This window comes from Lichenostomus cassidix, chromosome 1 (genome assembly GCF_008360975.1).
Source record: "Lichenostomus cassidix isolate B80296 chromosome 1, HeHo_3.0, whole genome shotgun sequence".
Classification (NCBI taxonomy): Eukaryota; Metazoa; Chordata; class Aves; order Passeriformes; family Meliphagidae; genus Lichenostomus; species Lichenostomus cassidix.
The window spans coordinates 90,537,915-90,560,845 of record NC_139479.1 but is presented as its reverse complement, the minus strand read 5'-3'; the positions used below and the strand labels follow the sequence as shown (position 1 = coordinate 90,560,845).

General features: G+C 48.9%; 1 protein-coding gene across 1 annotated transcript in view; it reads left to right on the top strand.

The window, feature by feature from the left end:
- The first annotated feature begins 675 nt into the window (after positions 1–675).
- LOC146445267 (galactosylgalactosylxylosylprotein 3-beta-glucuronosyltransferase 1-like) overlaps positions 676–22,931 on the top strand; it is a 29,670-nt gene continuing 7,414 nt past the window's right edge. Inside the window, exons 1-3 of the mRNA XM_085070616.1 lie at positions 676–1,254; positions 20,770–20,918; positions 21,246–21,784. Of these exons, the coding sequence (XP_084926742.1) occupies positions 20,807–20,918; positions 21,246–21,784 (651 nt within the window). The 5' untranslated portion in view covers positions 676–1,254; positions 20,770–20,806. The remainder of the gene's footprint in view (positions 1,255–20,769; positions 20,919–21,245; positions 21,785–22,931) is intronic.

Here is a 22,931-nt window from a genome sequence, read left to right as displayed (position 1 = left end):
TTCGATCAGCAAGTGTCTACCCGAGCCTGGGACTGTGCTACCCTCTGTGCCTCATGGTTTGCTGAAACCTCTTCAGGTGAAACTCCTGGCACATGGCAGTCACAGGCCTCAGAAGGGCAAGGGAGAGATAGATTTGTGCTGTGCAGCCCAGTGCAAGGAGAAGTCTCCTACAGCAGGGCTGAGGTGTGACAGCCCTCACTTCTGCCCTCTGTGCATCCAGCCCCAGCTGGGAGGCTGAAGGAAAAGCTGCTTTTCACACCCCACTTCAAGCAGCGTGGTGACTTTATTATGGCCGAGAGACAGCTCCTAAGGGAGGCAGGCAGGGGAAACTGAAGCGCGCCAGTCTTCTGCTCCCACTTAACCTGCTCCGAGGCAGAGGCCGACAGACAAAGCATTGGCTGTGGCTGTTCATGTGGCAAAAGCAAGGAATGGCCGAGCGGCTGCTGCAGTGGGAAGTGGTTACACCAACATCACCATCATCCCACATCAGGGAAACTGAGGCACGCAGTGGCGATGTGCGTATCAAGAAGCAAGCGGGGGGACTAAATCCCAGAAGCACTTTGGCCGCTGGCTTCAGGCTGTGACCCCTAGGTTGCCTCATCGATAGCCAACCCGCACGGGCTGTAGCCACGGCAGGTGGCTCTTCCTTAGAGCAGCCAGACCGAGAAATCACTCCAGCACCCGGTCAGCAGCAAAGCGAGACCCTCGGGACGGGCAGACAAAATCCCGCCCCTCGCCTTCGGCGGGAAGAGCAGCGGCCGGCCCGGGGCAGGGAACCCTCCTCCCCCTTCGAGGGTGCCCGGCGCCGCTGCGGGCGGCAGGGGCAGCGCTGCGGCCGCGGCCAGCCCCGCTCGCCGTTCCCCCTTCTCCCGGCTCGGGTCTCCTCCTCGCCGCTCCTTCCCCCCTCGCCGGCTCCGCGCTCGCCCCTTCCCCGCTTAAGGTGGCCCCGCGGGATGCGCGGCGCGCAGGAGTCGCTGCGGGCGGCCCTCGGCGCTCCCCCCACCCCCGGCACGGGGTGGCCTTAAATCGGCTCCGCGCCGCGCGTAGCCGCATCGCCGGCGCCGTCTGAAGGCGGGCGCCGCCATCCGCCGGCAGCGCCGACGGGCCGGTCCCGGTGCCGGTCCCGGTGCCGTTCCCAGGGCGCAGGGAGGACACGCCTCCGCCCGGCGGCGGGCGATGCTGCCCCGGCAGCCCCCGGCGCGGTGCCGCCCCGCGCCCGGCACCCCGGCGTCTCCGCCGTGACCATCTCGCCAGGTAAGCGGGAGACCCCGCGCTCGGACACCGGGGCTTTGAGGGTGGGAGCAGCGCCAGGGATACAGCGGTGACCTTGCGGTCCCCGGGCGCTGGGCGCTGGAGAGGTGTCCTGCCCCGTGACCGGCAGCTGCATCCCCGAACTTCATCCCTGCTCAGCGCCCGAACCGATTCTGTGCTTTACGGGGAGCCCCTATCCTTGCATCCCCCCACACCTCGGTCCGGACACCTTCCAGAGGAGCGACATCTCTCTCCCAGGCTGGAATTTTCCAGCTGTGGGGAGATGCCCCCATTCCTGGTGTGCGTCTACCCGGGAATGTCGCCGCCGGGATCTCCGGGCAAGGGTACCCAAACGCGGGTCCGGGCAACGCCGCTGCTCCCGGAGAGGTTTTATTGCGCCTCTTGGTGACAAATACCGGAGAAGACAAACTACAGAAGGGCGACGGGGTTTGTGTGCAGGCACAGGCAGCCTCGCTGGGAACCGACCCCAAGCGGGCGTCCCTGTGAGGGACTCTGGAGAGGTGGATTCGGAGAGGGCAAGAGAAGGAGGTCTGGAGAAGGGTTCTGCCCGTTTCTACCCCTGCCTGGCACACGGGTGTCTACCGAGGGATGCACCTGCTGGTTTTCTGGAGCAGAGTTTGGGGTGGATGTTGCTAGGTGAGTTGGAAAGTACTTTTTTTTCGGCCTCCCGCTCCGGCCGCTCACCCATCCAGCTTCAGGCCAGGGGAAAGGAGGGCGCGGCTCAGCAGCCAGTGCATGACAGAGAGAAACCCCTCAAGGTGCTGCAAATGTGGAGAGAAGCAGCCAGTTCCTAAGTAACTCCTTAGGGAAAGCTGCCAAGGGGCAATTTCTGTGCAGCTGGAGAGAAGGGGTGCTGGAATCAGCAGGGCAGCACCAAGCATCACCGTAGCAGAGCAATAATGACAAGCTATAAATACCTGTCCAACAACTTGAAGTCCACACAGCTCAGCAAGTGACTGGGGGAGAGTGAGTGATGCAGCCTCTGCAGGTGCTTTCAGCTCCTTTTCTAGACCCCGAGGAGGCTTCCTTGAGCAAAGCACGTATGTGGAGAGTGTAGCAGGGTACAGCAGCTTCACACATGAGTTTGATCACCCACTTGTGCTTCGGCTTAAATCTCATCAGGTGCAAAAAGGAAAATAACGATGGGGAGATTCACGCCTTTCACCCCTGGACAGCCAGCAGAAGTGCAAGGCATTGACCTCACTAGCCTCAGAGAGGACTAGGAAGAGTGGCCATATAGCACTTCCACAAGCTGGGAGACAGGTGCACAGAGACAGCAGGATAGGAACCTCACAGAAGGAAGGCCATCATTACTCCAAAATGAGATTCCTCAGTAGCAGATTATGGGGACCTCAGTGTCAGGCAATAGAGAAGGTTACAGGGCAGGAGGAGGCCACTGGCAGAGCTGTGTGTGACAGCCTGTGTCACATCTGTTTGCAGCCCTGCATGCTGCCAATCCCCTTTTCTCCGTGCCCTGCCGCAGGATGTGGGGCCTCAATCACTTTCGGTTGGTGCCTGCTCCGTGGTTTCCTGGAAACTCTGTTGGCAGGCACACCTGGGATACAGACTGTGCGTGAGTGCCAGTGACTGAGCGCAGGCTGTGCCTGCCCAGTGTGAGACCAGGAGCTCCATGGCTATGATTCCTGCCCACCCTGCCTGCCTCCCTCCCTCCCTCCCAGGAGTGACTTTGGTGTTGCTTTCAGGGCACTCCAGTCTGCGTTGAATTAGGGCTCCGCAGAGCAGTTAATGTACAGAGGTAGATGTGCAGCTTACAGGTCGTATTGGGTGTTTCAGGAATCTGATGAGATCAAATTAAAGCTCTTCTTTGGCATTTTCAGTGTAGTGACAATAATAGTAATAATAATAGTAATAATAATAATAATAATAATGGAGAAATTATCTAGGCAAACTGCAATCCCAAAGCAATTCAATCAGCTGATACAGAACACAGCTGAGATGCAGCCACCTTTACAACAAAGGGCCTCAGCCTGCCTTGCAAGACACTTTAACAGCCACAGGATAGAAAGCAAAGCACTTGGGCTGAGGACACTTGCTCCCACGACAAGGGTTTTAATGAGGGAAGTTCCCGCACCTCTGGGCTTTGTTACAGTGTCATATGGGAAGACTGTTGCCTAGGGAGCTGTACAGAGCTATACAGCAGCTAAGTGTACGCAAAAGAGAAAACACTTCCACAATGTACAGCCCTTAAATTCATATTCTTTCCATGGTTTGGGAACAGCTTTGTGCTTAGTGCCTGTGTTCTCTAATGACATCTTCCCTGCAGTGTCCAAGGTTGTACTGGACAGCTCAAGGCTGTGTCTCCTGTGTACCCAGCATCCTTTCTTCTTGCCTATGAAGCATTGGTAAAGGTGCTTTTTGGCAGGGAACTTTCCTCTGCTTCAGCAGCAGGCCAGGAGATGTCCTTAGTGTCCGAGATCAAAGTCGTGCCTAGCAGGCAGCTTGCTGGCAGGAGCCTGGATTGGATTCACTCCAGCCATGCCCCTGGATGGCTTTCCTCCCCTATTTACCATGGTAGTCACCTGCCAGTGGCAGTGCTCTACATGTCCTTGTGTTTCTCAGTGCCTTCATAACTCCAGCCTCAGCCACCCCACTCTCCCAGGGTGTTAGTGCTGCAGGCACAGTCACCTCCTGCTTTTCTCCACTGCCTCGGGAGGCAATGTTCCTGTCCCAGCTTTAAGAAGCCATCCCACAACCCCATCCATCTCCTGGAACTACTTCTAAGGCCTCTTCTTCCTCTCCTTGAGCACTTTCGGTGGTCTTCCCTGTTCACAATATTTGGGAGGAATAAAGATGTGTGCTGCAAGCCTTCATATGTATGCCTACAAGGGATAAGATATTTGATAGGCTTCAAAGATGCCCTTTACTGAGCATGCAAAATTGCTCTGGGAAAGCTCTGCAATTATTCTGCAGGATGTACACAGGAAAGATGATATCTGTCCCCTTCCTCCTTGTATCTAATTGTTCCTAATAAAAGAAGAAGCCTAAAAAGGAGGTAATAAGCCAGACTGGAATCTGGGTCCCACATACCTCCAGGGCCCTGGAGAAGTCTAAAATCACTCTGCCCTTTTTGCTCCTGGCCTTTCTGCCTAATAATAAGCATTATGCTTTTCTGCACCGCTTCCCATCCCGAGATCTCCAAGTACTCCGCATATGTGATTAAGAGCACTCCCTGCCCACATACAGAGCTGTTTGTCAGGATGACTACCCCCACTTTACAAGGGAGACACTGCAGCTCATCGCGTCAGAGCTGAGACAGCCCCAGATCATCTGTCTCACAGGCGAGAGGCCCCTGCGTCTCTGGGAAGCACTTGCTGGGAAGCAGCTCAGCCTAACAGGACTGTGATTTAAAACCTACCAAAACCACAGAAGACTAATAAATACAGGGCATGGACAATACCTGTGGCTGTCAGCACCCTCGTCTTGGGTGCAGGCATGATTGCCTAAGGCCAGTTCTTTGAAAGGGACACTGGTCAGACCCCACTGATTCCTCCAGGCTGGGGTATGTATCCAAACTGCACCTCGACCCAAGGTCAGCACACTTATAAAAACTTGGTCCTTTAATCTTTAATGCTGTTTTAGGCTGTGCAGGCTCATAATTAAGAGCTTGATGTCTCTTCTAGCTTGCTCTCATGTGACATTAGTGCTCCCGAAGGCCTTTCCTTAAAAGCTCGAATTTATCTACTTTGCCAATGTTCCCAAGTGTTCAATCAACTGCCTTGTTGGCTTCCTTCACCACGCAGTGTGGGGGGCTGTCTGACATCTTTCTCCCTGAGATGAAAACATGGCACTCTGCAAATTCCTGAGATTTATAAAATGTGAGCTAAATTTCCTCACGAGACACAGCTTCCCAGGTCTGAGACGCAGAACTGGGATCCACAGCTCCAGCACAGGGACCTTCAGATTTTGTTTGCTGTTCATCCCTACTCTGATCAGGTAATCCTGCTAATGCCTGGTGCACATAGAGAGATTCCTTAAGATGGGTATAGGTAACTCAGAAGACACATGAGGAGGGACATCGGGGTGAAAAACAAAGAAATCAACAACACAGAAGAGGGAGAATGAATGCTTCTCTACAGGGATTTTCTCAGTAGAGAAACTGGACTGTATTCAGGAAAGCATGAAAAGGTAGCAATTTGATGATAAAAGTAAGTATTTCCCCATGCTGTGCCTAGTGTCATAAGAAACTGCTACAAGATGCTGCTGGTGATGAGTGTAGGATTCAGGAAGAGGAGAGATTTTGATGGATAGTAAGTTGTTCATCACTGGGCAGGGCAGTCCACTAGAAATAGATTCAAAGCTTCAGGATTGAGCCTCTCACATCTTCTAGGATTTCTTATACGTTCCAAAACCCACAACACCGATCAATGTAAGAGACAAAGGACAAAAGGATACAGACAGGTTCAAGTGAAGATCACTGCGGCATATTTTAATTTCCAGGCAGAAGCAAAAAATATGTGTTTTCCAGCCTGTGTGCTGACACTTAGCTCTTGTAGGTTTGGGGTTTGTCAGCTGGAGCAGGTTCAGGTTAAGTTCTGCTGAGATTTGAGCCGGTCCAGTAGTGCTTACACTGCCACTTCCTCTGCCCATGTTGTGGATTTTAGCAGACTGCCAGCATACTGGCAACTTTGTGTGGTGCTGGTCTATGAATAACACTGCATTACGAAAGGAAATGGTTTTCTTTGGATGTTACCCCTTGTCAATAAGAGCAAGGGCATTTATTCCCAGTACAGCCAACCTCTAGCCAAGCAAAGTGCTGGGATTACTTGGAGCTGAACAGGGTTAGCAGTCGGGCAATCTCAGCTCTGGATAAAAGATTTCAGAGCAGCAGTGTTGTCTTGTTCTGTAAGTTCACGGTGGGTCTGTGTGTGGGAGTACAGGGCACATGGGAACTGTGATTTGCTAAGCAAAGCAGGATTGCTCCTCAGCAATCCTTGTGTGGGAGAACTCAGAGGAAAAGCCACGGGCCAGGCAGCAGTAACTTGCAGACCCTGCTTCCCTTGAAGTGACGCTCCTCTGGGACATTGCAGGACAGCCTGGTTTCTAAAGACACTGTCCTTAAGGGCAGGGTTTTAGCAAGGTCCTCTGCTCCCAAAAAAAAAAAAAATCTTCCAATGCCTCTTGACAGAAACAGCACAGTTGATCCTTGCCTGGCAGGAGTAGAGGTTGCTGGCTCCTCTTCCCCTTCATGCCCCAGCTGTTAAAGTAGGATAGTTAACATTGACCTTGTCCTGACCCTCCCTCACTCTGAAAGCTAGTAACAGCTGTAAAGGGGTATTTCTCCTATGACCAGGAGATTTAATTTATTATTATGGTTATGTCCATAGCTATGGGTCAAGCAGCAGTGCTGGGCTTCATGAAAGCCCTGACTGTGACCACAGCAAGAGGACTGACGTTCATTGGGGTAATACTGCACAAAGTGCCACTTCAGAGACCAGTGCTGGGTGAGCCTGGGTGGCAGCAAGGGATCTTGTCCTCTCTGCTGTGCTGGGGTGCCTCTCTCACTGGTCCAGCCTATTGTGTTCATTGTGTCTCCCCTCCACTTTCTCCAGCACAAATTGCCAGGGTGATCTTAGCTTTCTCCCTGCTGATACCTCATCCCCTAGATCCTTCTCCCCCGAGGCCCTTCCCCCAGCTCAGATCCACACAAAGGTGAAAAGGAAGGAGGAGACGATGACTTTCCTGTATCTGCCAGCTTCTCTCTCCACCTCTGACGTGAATGAGGCCCTTCATGGTTTTCTCTTGAGCAAACACAGATGCTTTTGTTTTATGGGCTTGTGGGACGGGATGGAATTAATAAATCAGAGCGCCAGTGCTGTGCCGCCACATTCCTGCAATTTTAAGGCAAGATCACACACAAAAAAAGGCTCAAACAAAATAGGCAACCTCTTCAGAGCGAGCTCAGATGATTTGACTGTGCCTCCTGCTTGCTGTCCCACTTGGTCTCCCGCTCCCTCACCCTTGTTCATTCCTCCTCCTCCTTTCTCCTACTTTCGCATTCCCATTAACCTCATTTCGTCTGTTCCCTCTCCTTTCCTCAGGAACCATTTTCAGTCATACCTTAGTTTCTCATCTACACCCATTTTTCTTCCTTCATCTTCCTTTCATTTATGCTTCCCTTACTCTTACTCCACACTAAGGTGTGACCAAGGCTTGTGCAGCCAGGTATGAAGTTCAATGTCCTGCATGTAAGCCAAAGAATCAGGAATGCCTCAGCTTTTTCACTGTGGACCGAAATGTCTGCTCTTACACCTGCTTCCTCCACCCCACTTCAGTTTTTCCTCCCAATAATGTTGCTGCCTGAGAGCTTCAGTGAATGACTCTGGGAATAAAACACAAAGTATTACTGTTCTCCTCTCAGACATGGTATTTAACAGTGTTCCTGCGAGCAAAATTAGATCGTGCCCCAGAACTGGCAGACCCTTTCCTTCCTTGAAGGATAAACAGAAATGCTTTGCCTAAAATTAATTCTTTTGTGCCAAATGACAAGATTTAACATCTGTGCTTGGCTACTACCAGGTGGTAAGGAGCTAGGAGATCTTTTTTTCTCCCCTGTGATTAGCTAACTGTATGTGGGGCTTCAGGAGGACAAAGTGAACCGTGTGGTTAGTACAAACTACCAGCAAGGGGCTGAGACAGTTTTATTCACTGCACTGGTTGTTTTTTTCTGTAATGAGCTTAGGCACTTGAAAGTCATTTCCCCAGAGTGCTTATACATTGTTGTGCTTATCTTACCTGTGGGGGAACTGAGGCACTGAAGCAGGTGAAATGATTTGCCCAGATCCACATACTGACGCATAGCTGAAGCCAGAAAAAGAACCAAGAAATCTTGTTTCACAGTTGACTGCTTTATCCTCTGGCCTCAGAGGAGGCCAGCAAAGACCTTTATCTTGTTTAGATGAGTGGATAGTCATTCCAAGAGGGCGCTGGCGCAAGGGTATCTTTCTGTACTAATACGTGTCTTAATGAGTCCTGTTGCTAAGCGGCTTCAATGATAGACCATGCATCTTCTTCACTAAGCATTGAAATAATTTTTTAATCATTAAAGCTAATACAGAATCCTCAGAAACATCCAAATCTCACAGCAGGGGCTGAAATTAGCAAGCAAACAGAAACCAAATCCTGATTATCCCTGTGCACCTCTACAAAGCCCACAAGCAGTGTCTGCTGAAGTCAAACACGAGCCCAGCTGAGCTGTATCTCAGGGCTAGGCTGGGCAGTCAGAGGCAATCTCTGGCAAATCCTGCTGCTCCACGGTCCACAGCAAGTTTCTTTCCTCCCTCAGACATGTGCCAGCTCCTCATCTCTGTGGAGCAATACGAAAGGAGGTAGGAGTGTTAACCACTGACCCCAGATAGCTGAGGCATCCCCTGGCAGATCTTTAGGAAGGAGAAATTATTTGCATTTTGTCCAGTGTTATTAAGTGGCAGATCTCAGCTTGGCCAACAGTGCTCCTCCAGCATGTTTTTGTTTTCTTTTTGCCCTTGGAACCGCCTTCTCCATCCTACTCCCACAACCTCTTACTCTGTTTTGTACATAATTAGATATTTCAGATATTCTCTCCAATCCAGCCCCCTGCTCTGCCTTAACTCGCATGTCTGCCCTCCAGCATGCGATACCAGCACCTCTTGTACTCTTGCAGCCCACAGGTTTCTCTGTATCTCCTCCAGTAATCCCAGTGTGTTTCCCATTCTGGTTAGCAACTCTCATACTGTTCCCTGTTTTCCTCAAACCTACAGTGCTCAGCAGCATGTCACCAAATTATAACAGGGGCTTTCTTTACAGCAGAAGTGATGTTTCTGACTTTCATGTTAGAATAGGACTCTTGGAGCATTACGGAAAACACAACAAACCTCTTACTACTCGATATGCATCGGCAGCTCCATTACAAGGAAAGTCACAGGACACTGATAAGCATTTTGCTAAGATCATCACTGCTGACCTCTGTGCTAAGAAGACTTTTAGGGGTGAACATACTTTATCCCAAAGGATTCTTTGGGAAAGGATAATTTTAAATTGCTCTTACCACCTCAAATAGCCTTTAAGCATGGAGTTGTCTTCTCTTGTCATCCTCTTGAGAATAAACCCTAGACTGTTCCTGTATCATGACCCCACTTGTCTCCCCACTTGTGCTCCTAGTCATGTTAGCCTGTTAGACAAACTCTGCACACTTCACCCCAACTAGCAGCCCCTTCTGGAGGTGCTGCAAAGGATGCTTGTGGTTCTTCCGTCAACACCAGCTCCTTTACAGTGCTAGAGAAGCTGCCATCTCAGCAAGTTTTATTCATAGTCCATCAAGCTATGCCAAGCCAAGACACACTTGGATTATAGCTCCCTTGTAGTCAAACCAAATCCTGGAACTGTTAAACACTGGTGCAAAATAGTCACTAGGCAAAATTTCTGCTTCTGTATACTCCGTTCCGCACTTACCAGACTGGTAAAAACTGATACTAAGTATTTATTTCCTAACCCAAATATGGGTCCTAATCTGAGCACCAGAACAAACACAAATGGCCCAAAAATTACTTACAGCAGCAGAAGCAAAAATCCAGTTTCTTCCTTCTTCCTCCTCAAGAGGTTTTTGGATGTTTCCTCTGCCTAGGAACTGTTGCTGGCCCTTCAGGGGTATTTTTTTGTGGAGCTGGTAAGGGATGGAGGTAGTTCACATGTGCATGTGTAAAGCTAGATATATCTAGCCTGGCTTGTTGACTTCCACAAACATCATCATATCCAGAGAGAACCTTCCTTCCCCACGCACAAGGAGGGAGCCAGATTCACCCCAGAATAAGGAGACATTCGTTTCCACCTCAGATTTACCGCAGCAGCCCATTCCTGGTTCTAACAAGAAACCACTCTTTGTCTACCCTGATCTTCCAGGCCAACTTGGTCTGCCTTTGAAGCTCCAAGGGCTCTCAAACTGCAGAGAAGGGTTTAAAAAAAAAGCTTAGTTCATCTTTTCTCTCCAACCAGAAGTTATTCTGTCCAAGGCCAACTGGCAATCCATGAATGTGGAAGGAAGGTAGGAAGGACAGCACTGCCCAGCAGCTGTGAGTGCAGAGGTGCAAGAGCTGGAGAGAGGCATCTCCCAGGGCTATCATAATTGTATTTGTGCAAGGATGATACTCCAACCTCAAGAAACAGAGCAGGCAACTCACCAGCTTGGAGGGTAGTATCAATCCCTTTTTGCATGCAGGCCTAGAGCAGCCTGAAGCTCACAATTTCACAGTAAAGCCCATGAGTGCAATACAGCACAAGCCGACCTCCTTCCCAAGGGAAGGTTTATAAACACTACATGCAAAGATGACTTTCAGACCAGGCTGCTTTCATGTGCAATTAAGGAGCATGGCAGAGAGCAATCCCTACACAAGCAAGCCCTATGGCAAGCCCTGTACACTCTAAGAGAGAGAGCAGTTTGTTTCTCATGCTGTGAGCTCGTCTGCCCTCAATCCCCTCACAGCCTTCCCTTCCTTCCCAACAGAACCTTCCATTTTTACAGTGCAAGACATGGAAAAACAGAAACCAAAACCCACATCTTTTCATTCTGGTAGGCTTGGATTGTTGTCAGAAAGAGGCATTTGACTTTTGGTACCCCTCAGCTCCCAAATGCACCCACTGCTTACTTTTTCTACAAAATAAAACTTATTCTGATCATGATGCAGGGTTATCTTCTGGCAGCTACTGCCAGTACCCAGGTTAGATGTTGTTCTTCTGGCATTCCCAGAAGGTGGGAATTGCATATGGGTCTCTTGATCCCCGGTACCTTGGCACCTAATTTGGATATGGCCTGCCTGTAGTCCAGAGTCAACAGCTTCCCTGTTAGGACAGGGAAGGACAGCAGGACAGCCCTAGCAGGACACTGCCCATTAGTTTCCTGCCCTTCCTTCACTCTCTTCTTTCCTTTTTATTTCATGTGTAGAAGGCAGGAAAATAAACACTGTCTGCTGACTCTAATTTTCATTCCAGTGTTTCTTTTAATCAAGCCAAAGCTATACAGATCAACTGTGGCATTTAAGGTACAAATCAAGCAGCAGACTATAACCTATAATGTATATCTATTGCAAAAGACAATTCTCTAGGTGCCAATTTATTTCTCCATTCTACGTTTGTTTCTAAAAGTGTTTGCATGACACTTGGATGCCGCACAGCAAGTGGCAAATATAATGAGTACTGATGATTTATTTGGAGGAAGAAATCAGAATTAACATTTTGGACCATCTCAGCTAGTTACAAAGCAAGCGTATTTCACACAGCTCAGAGAGCTGCAACAGCAAAAATGTCCATCAAAGAGACCAAAGTGGTGTTTCTCCTCTCTCTAATCTCACACAAATAACACCTGCATGATGTGGCATCAGTGCTGTCCAGTGTCCTCTCTGTCTTAATCTATATGGAACAGCCACCCACAAGAACATTCCGCACAAATTTGCTGTTTGTACGGCGCTTTTATTGATCACATAATTCAGCTAGCATTCCCAAATAAAAACTCGGGGGGATTCTTGCCCTTACACTGCACTCGTTCTCTGCCCACAGTTCTTTCCACATAATAACAGATCAGAACTCTGATCCTTCAGGGGGCCAGCATACACATGTAACCATTAAAATGTCAGCATTTCCACAGGTTTTGGGAAGACAGTAGACATGTTTAGCTACACTGGTGTTTTAAATGGCATAACTGCTGCCCCACTCATTTGCACTGTGATTTCAGCCAGAGAGCAGTTTCTCCTTTGCTTTCTTTTGCCCTCCTTAGGAGTAACGGGGAAGTCCAGCAGGGAAGAACATTTTGACATCGCCTTTGAAAGCAAGAGGAAAACAAGCTGTCTAAATCAATCAAGAATGTGCATTAGTGATAGCATGTTCCTCTGGAGGTCTGCATTTGATGTCATATTGACACATAGCTAAGATCAAAGCTTGTCTCTGCATCCTGGCTGCTACCAGAGAAACAGCATTGGCCTTTGGGCCCCATTTCTTTACGAGGAGCTTGTGATCAATGAGATTTTTTTCTCCTCATAACAAGCACCTGTGAAATGTAATTATCCATCAAATAATGCCTAATGCCTTTTTCTCTGAAAAAGTAATTCCTCTCCATCTTTGAAAATATTCTGGAAGGAAATACTATGGGTTTTTCCTTTCTGCTTTTGTAAGAAAGCTGTAAAATGACGGCTCCCACTCCTGCTGAACAGGCATCAGCTGTTAACTCAGTAGGGAAAGCTCTGAATGAAATATACAGAAACTTTGGAACAATCCGCTATTGTTTTTGCTTCCTTAGAATTATTTTGCCTCCTCGGGGAAAAAAAAAAGCTTTCTTTTTTTGTTGGCTAATGGAGATATTGGGCTGATTCATGCTGATACGTTTGGAATTATTATTCTGTAATAGTCATCAGCATCTAAAAAGGACCTCAGTTCTGCCAGAGCTCAGCAGCAGGGAAGAGAAGCTGACGTTTGAATAAGCCCCTGACTTCCCTTTCAAGAGAGGATAACTCCAAGCTTAGAGGTCTCAGGAGAGAGCTAGCTTTCTCAGGAGACATCTGGTACCCCCTGCTTCTCTTCAGGCCTGAGCTGCTAATCTTTCTCCGGGTATTTCTGGCACCTCTGGATTATGGCTCTGCAGTGCAGGGAAATTGTGACGGGGCAGAGGGCTGTGTCCCTCTGAGTCACAGCCCACCCTTGCCAATGCTCAGGGGGCAGGAATGCGGTGACAGGTTGTATGGATCAATCATGAAGGACATTTGGGCCTGGGCTGATTAAAAATAGCTTGGCTTAGACCTCCTTTTTCAGGCTCCGGAAGGCTCCCTGCAAGGACGGACTTTGCAGCCAAGTTCATGGTCTAGTCTGTATTCAAACTGGGTTATCTCCATTCCTGCTGATAGCCCAGATAGTGCCTGGATACCCTTGATCTACCTGGGGATAGCAGGCTGAGCCACGTGCTGTCTCTAAAGTATTGGCTCCCGTGGGACCTAGCCAGCAGATTTAATTAGCTCCACCAAAGTTACTTTTTTGTTTTCTGTTGGGTTTTTTTTTATCTTTTTTTTTTTAACTTGGAAGAAAGCCCTGTAAAAAGCATCACCTTCCTGAAGTCCATGCTCCCACACACAAGCCACATGTCTGGGACAAGGATGCTCTTCAGAAGCAATGTGTCAAACTGTTTGTGGACCAAGCTTTGAGGAATGCTCATCTTGGCTTCACGTGGGCAGTGGAGGGATGGGGGCTGTGCATGGTGTATTCCCAAAGGACAAGCCTGGTTTCTGGGCTGAAGTAAGTGTGCTTCCATATGGTGAAGGGATCAGAGCTGGCAGGAGAGGATGAAGTCTTTCTTTGCATCTGAGGAAAAGGCGCGGGGGCTTGGGAAGGGCTGCTGTTTCATTGGGAGTGACTCACTTCCTGGGGAAGCTGTCCCCACAGGAGCCCGCTCACCAAGGGACAGAGTATTGATGGGGCTGAGCCTTGAAACTACGCAGCTGCTTGTAGTTCTGCTCTTCCTGCCCTGGGGAAGGACCAGGCCATCCTTCCCTGCATTGTTTTATTATTTGTAGTTCCCTGAGTTTTATCTCTCCAGGGGACTCGGTTAATTTTTCTTTGCCCTCTATCCCCATGAGCAGTAGGGGAGTGCTCAACACATTCAGATTGCAGGTGTCACTTGACTGCAGCCACTCACCAGGTCTGCAGCAGAGGGATCACTGAAACAGAAGAGCACTCTTCCACATTGGGATAGAACTGCAGTCTCCTTCTACTGGGCCTGTGCTCCTGGGAGGTCAGGATCCCAGCTGTGGGTTTAGGACAGAGCCTTTCTCTCCCCTGTTCCATCCACCTCTCCTATAAGCACAAGCTGAAAGGGTTAGGGCTGTTCAGCCTGGAGAAGAGAAGGCTCTGGGGAGAGCTTAGAGCACCTTCCAGTACCTTAAAGGGGCTACAAGAGAGCTGTAGAGTGACTTTTTACAAGGGCATGGAGTGATAGGATAAGGGGGAATGGGTTCAAACTGAAAGAGGATAGGTTTAGGTTAAATATTAGGAAGACGTTCTTCACTTTGAGGGTGGTGAGGCACTGGCACAGGTTGCCCAGAGATGCTGTGGATAGCCCATCCCTGGAAGTGTTCAAGACCAGGTTGGAAGAGGCTTTGAGAAACCTGGTCTAGTGGAAGGTGTCCCTGCCCATGGCAGGGGCATTGGAACTAGATGGTCTTTAAGGTCCCTTCCAATCCAAAACAGTCCATGATTCTATGATTAACATTTTCCTTCCTAGAAAAATTGCTTCTTTTTTTTTCCCCTTTGCTTTTCAGTCATACAGCTCCAGCAGAGTTTAGGGGAGAAATGCTACTTATTGAGGAGAAAACCACATCTCCCTTTTCCCCTTCTCTTTCCCACCCCCATAAGAAATACAGCTGGATCTGAACCCTCAGGCGTTGTCCTTTAGATCTAGTCTATCCTTTCTGTCCTACAACAATGCCATTCCCCATTTGGGGGTCAGAGGAGTCTGGCTACTTAGAAATGCCCTGTTTTGGCTGTGTTTGCACAGTAATTAGCCCTGCTTATCCCAGAGCAATAACCCATTCCACCCACTTCTGTGGTTCCTTGAATCCATCCTCCCACTTTATCGTGCACATCTCAAACAGGCAGGCAGCTGCCTGGTGAGGGGAAGTGCTGCAGCATCTTGGCCTGTCTCAATTTTTAGCACTATTGTAGTTTCGGCTGAAGGCTCTGATGGTCCCGAGGGAATGGGGGGAGAGGGGACAGCAGCTTCCTGTGCATTTCAGCAAGGCAGAGACTGAGCCGGTGCTGCTCACCACAAATACCGGCGCTGCCATGAATTATGCATTCCTTGTTTAAAGAGAGGTCGCTCTCATCAATAATTGAAAGCTCCCTGTTCTGCCTTCAGCATCACATCTCCCACACCGGGAGTTAGGGAACTCATGAAATCTGCATGGACTTCCTCAAGGTGGCTAGGGGATGGTGGAGAGAGGCAGCAAAATGTAGGCAAAACAAACCAAAAACCCTGCTGACAGCTTTGGTGTGTCTAATTAGGAGTCATCTGCAGTTACCTGCAGGTTTGCTCCAGCTCTGCCTCTCATGCCCCTCTCTCCTCCCCTCTCCACACCTGTCTCCTCCCAGGGTACACACAGAACAGAAGGCTTGCAAACACAGCTCAAACCAAGATTAGGGAGTATTTCTTGAAACTTTTGGCTCTGTTAGCTGAGAGTAGTTTGCTTTGGGTGCTTGCCTAGAAAATCATTACACTGGATGGTGGGATGTTCCCAAGGGACAGTTTGAACTGTGAAATTTGTCCCTCTGGGAAGGTAAGGATCTTTAGAGCCTGTGTCTCCAATTAGAGCCATACAGTCCTGGGGCTGAGGTTGGTCCAGCATTCAGAGTCTTGTAAGCCTGGCTCAGACAGGGCAGCTGCCCTGAACCAGAGGCTGGAAAATCACCTTTCTTGCAGAGCAAACTTATCGAAAGGTGTGGTTCTCATTCTGGATCAGGGAGGCAGAGGGCAGAAACAAAACCTCAGAAGAGAGCTACCAAAGCCCATGTGATCCTAACCATTTCTGAGTTATTAAAGAGGATGTAAATTGAGCAGCTTTTCAAGAGGGCTGTAGGAAAATCGGAGGCACTGGAACGTGCCTGCCTTATAATCCCCAGTCAGCTGTGTCTCTCCCTAACTTTCACTTTTCTCCCATTCACCCAGCATGTCCTCTCAAACACTCTACAACCCAGGGAAAAAGTCACTGCCTGGGTCATTTTCCAGCCTGAAATCCTTATCCCTCTCTCAACATCTGGGCGGTTGTGCCTGTAACAAATTGTACCCTGTTGGTAATTAGTCAACAACAGATGAAGGGATTGGTCACATGCGATGGTCTGAGCCTCAGCCAGATCTTGCTTCTGTTCAGCATCATTCTGGGCAGCTCAGCTCTTCCCCCCGTGTGCTTCTTTCATTGTCTTCTCCTGAATCCTTTCACAATAATGCACCCTGCATCAGCACAGGAGCTTAAATGGAGACTGAATGGTGTTGTGTCCCAGGAGCTGAGAAATCTGACAAAGCAGCATGAAGCAAGAGTAGTACGAGAAAACATTTTGTCCCTATCATACTCAGCTTTGTGCTCTGTGTGTTTATTTTTTAATGGAGAACAGAAGATTGATGGATGAAATTAAGAAGAGGGATGTGTAATTGGAAAACAGCTCAAGAAGGCTACAGGCAGCATATTGAAGGCATCCATCAAACATTCAGTTAATGTTGTTAAGGGTGTGTAACACAAACAAGGGCTGCAGGAGACACTAGGGGAAAAAAGAAAATATAAAAGAATGGGGAATAGGCAGGACAAGGGAAATAGCAAGGGAGGAGAAGAGCCAGCAAGAGAGTACAATCAATAACATTTGTATTGCAATCACATCCAAAGGCTCCCGTTGGGATCAGTGCCGGACTGTACAAGCACATTAAGAGATAGTCCCTGCCCTCTACAGCTTAAACCCAGGAATTACCAGATGATCGCCAGAGATACGTTTAGATGATCACAAAATTTTCTTCTGATCTAGAATCTCATTTAATAAGATCTCCTCTGAAAGGGGTTAAAGGCAGAAGGAAGGTAGCTGTGTATTCTTGTGCCAAGAATACACACAGCAATGTTTGCTGGCAGGCATGCAATTAATCCGAGCCACTTAGGAGACTTTGTTTTTAATTATAAAAAGTAGGTAAAAATATGTGCAGTAAACCTCTGCAAGCCCCACTGGGACCATCAGCAGGCTACCCAGAGGCACTGATATGTGACTGGATTTTGATGCTGTTTTCAAAAGGATGGACTGATGCTTTAATGGACCACTTTGTGGGAGATATTCCGTGCGGGGTGGACATTAAGAGAATGCAAAGGGCCTTTGTGTGGGTAAGGACAGAAGACAAAGGCTAAAATTATTAGTAAGCCAGGGGATTCCTGTAGTCGTGGAAACAGCGAAGAAAAAGAGACTCTAAAGGACTGAGAAAAGGCAGGTGGGAAATGTAAAGCAACAGAGAACAGCACGCATGATGGATGCAGGGGGAGACAGTGGGGGAGACAAAGTGTCTTGGGGATATCTTTGTATCCCATCCCACCTCCGGGGTTTTTTTGTTCTTTATCTTTTGTGTCCGCAATGTTCGCTCCCCGCCGGCCACACACCGCCCCCCGGCTCGGGCGATATCGCGATAATTGCGAGCCAGCCCGGGATTTCCTGCTGAGGGGGAACAAGGGGAGCTCCGCCCTTGTGTGTGCGCGGGCGATTCGAGCAGCCCGGCAGCACGTGTGCCTGCCAGGTACTGCTGCACGCCGGGGTCGCCTCTTGCTTTTGGGTTTTTTGGTTTTTTTTTTTTTTTTCCTTTCGGCACAGTGACTGGAGCTTTCTGGCTTGCTTCCCTGCCTCTCCAATGTTTGGGAGTCCAGAGCCGGGAATACCCCGTTCCCCGCCGGGGGCCGCGCCCTCTGTGCAGCCCGCAGCCAGGGATTAGCCATCGCCGGTGAGCTATCCAGGGGAGAGATTCCCCGCTCAAACCCCTAGCTTTTTCTGCTACTGCTCCGGGGGGTTTGCTACATTGCAACTCAGCACCCCGTGCCTGCCCGGACACACCGCGGCTCCTGCCACAGCTGCGGAGTTCCTGCCGTCTGTTGCCTGCCGCCCCGGGTGAGCCAGCCCTGCCGCCCCAGCCTGAGGTCCCTGTCTCAGCCCGACCGCCATCACCGCGTGAGGGAGACTCGCCTCAGTCGCGCCACAGCGCCCCCTGCCGGCGCGAGGGAATCATCGCACTGCCCGGCCGGGAGCCAACAGCGCCCCTGCCGGCTGTCAGCGTAACTGCAGCGGAGGGGAGAGTGCCGGGCAGCCCTGACAAGGCTGTCACTGGGTTTTCTGGTTTTGTTTGCTGTTGCTGCCGTTGTTGTTGATTGTTTGCCTTCTTATAAATACTAGTAAAGAACTGTTATGCCTTTTCCCATACCTTTGCCTGAAAGCCCCTTGATTTCAAAGTTATAATAATTCGAAGGGAAGGGGGGTCATATTCTCTGTTCCAAGTGAGGTTTCCACCTTCCTTGGCAGAAGAAGGTCTTTCAAACCAAGACACAAAGGAGCATTTTAAAGAGAAAATAAAGTATTCAAAGAGAGATTTTTTAAATAGGGTTAAAGTCAGCTCCTCTGTGAGGTTCACAAGTTACCTGGGGCTTTATGCAGGGTTAAACTTCTTCAGCCTTGCTTGCTTTGGAAAAGCAATAGAGAGGAGGTGCATGTAGAAATAAATGAGCACAGAGTACCAGGGGAATTGCACACACAGACGGCATCTCCACTTGTTTGCAGTGTTTGGGAAGCATGAGCAGGGCTGGCTGGAAGAAGGAGAAAGAGCTAGAATGGGAATTTGTTAAAAATTCTTCGAACTCTGATCCACTCTCCTTTGTGCTCTCGGTAACACAGCTGCCACCACTGCCTCCTCCTCTTCTTCCCTCCAAAAGCAACCTAAGTTTGCAGCAATAGCAGGTTTGCTGCATAGAGGCTGTGTCTGTATACTATAGGCATTTTATTAAAGGGAAGAAGCACTGGCTGCCTGACTGGTGCAGGGACATTTGTAATTGCAAGCATACTAGAGGAAGCAAGGAGCTGTGATGACCCTGAGCCAGGGCCTGGGTGGACCTAGGTATCTGCTGTTGTTAATAGTAATCCTTGGATTACTTTTGTGGCTCTGTCAGTTCTCACAGCCATGAGTGATGGGAAGCTTTACTCTGTGCTGCTACGCTGGTAAGAGAAAGTGTTTCCTGTAGGGAAAGCAGTCCCTGGTGTGACTAACACCATCCTGCCCTGTGTCCAGCCTGGATCTGTCGCTTACCAAACACCCATGCCTTTGGCACTAAAGCTTGAAGAACACTGTTGTACCTGCCCCAGACCCAGTCATCAAAAAGCAGTGAAGTTAAGCAGAGCCAGCATGTTTGCTGTACAAGGCTCCTGCTCACGTCACCAGAACACTCCTGTGTGCCCCTGGCCACACAGGATCTTTGGTCCACTTCTCTATCAGTTTTTTATAGCTTGAAAATTGTGAAATGCGCAGCATGATGTTTCCTGAGTGAGGAGGTAAGAAACATTAGATATTATCACCATTAATGATTGGCTGGGGCAACAGTCAGTGGAAATGCATTTTCCTAAGCGATTGCTCCAGCAAGGTACCACTGATGTCTTACAAGGAATGAACTTGTGTTGCAGTAATTTCCTTAACAGGGCTTATGAACATCCACTTGCCTGCCAGAGGACTTGCTGAGACATGCTAGTCTGCTGTCAGATTTGGCTGAAATAGGATTGACAGTTATTGGTGGTAGGGCACTGATGAGCCCTGCAATTGTGTAATCCTTGATTTTTCAGGACACTAAGGTAAAATGTCTGAGAAACAATTAAAGACAGATTCTAAGAAGGTCCCAAAGGACAAATTTAGAATAGCATCTCCTAATATCTTCCAGGAGTACCCTGTGGCTGCTGTCACTGCAGAGCACTTTTAGACCAGTTGTCATGGTTCTTCTCACACACCTCTCTGAGGCTGAAGCAAGGCAATCCTTCTGCTCTGGACAGATGAGGAGCTGCTGAACGCAAATCCTGGGCAAGGAGTTGCCTTTGAACAAAATGTGCTTATGTTCATCCCTTTGAGGACCTTGGTTTTAGATGACTGGCCTTTGGTACACCTAAAAATCCCTGGCAGAGCAGGAATTTAGAGCCAACCAATTTGAACCTCCTTTCAATCTTTTGTATCAGTATCAGCATGATGCCATCACTCTCTTCCCTCAAAATGCCTTCAGCCTAGGAGTGCAAGAGCACTGGTAGGGCCTGGTGGGTACTTCAAAGTCTGTGATTTAAACTAAATGCTGCAATGGCCAAACACTGCAAACCAGAACTGGAAAGGGATGTGGGATAATTAAACATTCAGCAGGCATCACCAGCACTGTGGAATGACCAAGGCAGGGATTTCGAGGAACACTCAGTAGGTGATAGCATGCATGCCTGATTGCCTCAGTGCATCTGCTTAAGGAGGATGAATTAACACTGCAGAAGAGTTAAGAGATGCTGGCTATCTAGAGGATATCTGCTGTTTTGTCCAGTTGCATATACAGGCACACAAATCTTGCACACAGTTCTTAAAAATTGTACAAAAGAAGCAAATTAAATGGTTACTACAAAGCTCAGGAATGAACACAACTCCTGAAGAGGGGGCAAGTAGAAGTTCTCTCTAGCTTCAGAATCAGCAACATGAACAACCCTAAGTCAAGGACGGTGGTTTCATCATGGGACAGTGGGATGTTCTTTATAGCAACAGAAATAGCTAAAAGCTATTCAATAGCACCAGAGTTGGCCAAGTTGGATAATGATTTGGACCTGCAATGTAAATGGGGCTCCTTGTAAACTTAGACAACACTTTGCTGGATCAGGGCCAAACATTTATCATGCCTCCCTGCATTTATGGTGACTGATATTCAGAGCCCTTACTCTTTTTCTCTTTTCTGAAAGATAGAGAGATGCCTGGGCATTGGAAGCTCCCTGCAGCATGCTGAGGAGACGTAACCTTCTTACCACGCTCCTGATTGCCTTGCCATGGGCTCTTCTCCTAACCTTGTGGCACCAGTACCCAACCACCCACTACCTCAGCCTGCTGAGAAGTAAGTGCAAAAGTTTTGCTGTCAGTGTTCTGGTGGTTGTGATGATTGCTGGTGTGAACCCTCAGCAGGAGATGCTCTCTCACAGCATGGGTTAAACAAAGACAAGCTCTCCTGAAGGACCCCTTGGGGTTTGCTGACAGCAGGAACATAAACTATTCTTAAGAGCACATTAAACATGCACCTTAGGCTTAGGGGAGAAAACGCAGTTGTGTTAAGCACTGACTCCAGATAGATGTGTCCCTCCCTGGATATGAGGCAGCCTGGCAGTTATTAGTCCTCTGACATCTTCTTTTTCTTCCTCTTTCTTCCTTCCTTCCTTTTGCCCAGAAGAGACAGATGAGAACGTGACCTCTAAAGCTCTCCTTAATGGTACATCTGCACTGAGAGAAGAAGGCTTCCCATCATGCACTCGGCAGCAGCAAAGCTTAGCAGCAACGCCTAAAATCATCCACAATTATGTGTACTCCAGGCCTCCCCCATGGTCAGACACCCTGCCCACCATCTTCGTTATCACCCCTACCTACAGCCGGCCAGTGCAGAAAGCTGAGCTGACCCGGCTGGCCAACACCTTCCTCCACGTGCAGAACCTGCACTGGGTGGTGGTGGAGGACTCTCCGCGGAGGACCAACCTCGTATCCAACCTGCTGGAGAAGGCTGGGCTCAACTTCACCCACCTCAATGTGGAGACACCCAAGAGCCTGAAGCTGGGTGTGACCTGGATTCCATCCCACACCCCAAGAGGGACACTACAGAGGAACCTGGGGCTGCACTGGCTGAGGGACAGCTTCAGCAACACTGCACCACCAGAAGGCGTAGTCTATTTTGCCGATGATGATAACACCTACAGCCTGGAGCTCTTTGAGGAGGTAAGAGATGTAAAAATTATATGGGACAGAAAAGCAGGATAGAGCTGCAGAGTCTCTTAAGCCCAGCTGCACTTGCAAAGACCTTAGTCACTCTGCACACAGTGGCAGCTGGGTATAGGGCAGATGCAAACCTATAGCTATGCAAACGCTGTAGCCACTGCTCTAAGGGGCTGAAAGGGCAAAGAACACATCTGCCATGCTATAGGCTGCAGATGTGAACAGCCACTCACACATCACTGCACCAGCTAAAGTTCCTCTTGCCAGGGACCACAGGACATGCATTTCAGAATTTATACCTCCTCTCAGGGAGAGCTGACCTAATTTAAATAAGTACCAAAGACAAACTTCTGGCAAAGCTTAAATCTGCACTGTTGTAGTGGTGTGATGGGTACGGTATGATAGAAACGTTGTCTGACTTTCTATCCACCTTTACTCCTTGGCTGTCCTTCAGTTCTCCAAGTTCCAGCCACCACAACAGGGCTGTGTCTCTGGGATCACAGAAGCTTGCCCAGACTTCTACTGGAAACCTGGCTTTTGTGAGATGCCAAGCCTATTGTAAACTTGCAAAAATCCAGTAAACTCCTTTGTCACCAATTTAAGCCAAATGGTACTAAGCCATTTGAAGAGCAGAATTATGCAGCAGAACATATTTCCAGTTTTCAGAATCGTTAGGTCTCTGTTAAGGTCATCCTTTCTTACTTCTTTCCAGGTCCTTTCTGACAGTTTTTATAAACCCCCACACTTTTAGGCAGTAGCCATGGATGGAAAATCAAGGCAGGAGGCAGGGGGAGAAATTGCAATAGATGAGGACAAAGATGAATCAGTCAGGGAGCAAGATTACTTGCATAAGTGTGAAGCTGGAGTGAGCGGAGTTGATAATACAGAGCTAGAGGCATAATAGAAGTAGTATTTGGCATTTACAAAAATGATAAAATTCTACCATAACAAAAATGTAAAAGTTCAAATGAGATGAGAAAACCGGAGGTTTTCATTATTCTGAGGGACTGAATATGGGCACAGAAAAGCAGTGAGTTTGGTGTTCAGAGAATAAGGTGCTAAAAATCTGCCTCGTGGCTGTGGAAGCTGTAGCTCTTCAAGCAGCAGCACAGGTGAACAAGAGCTTGTGCTGCCTAGAGCTGTGTGACTG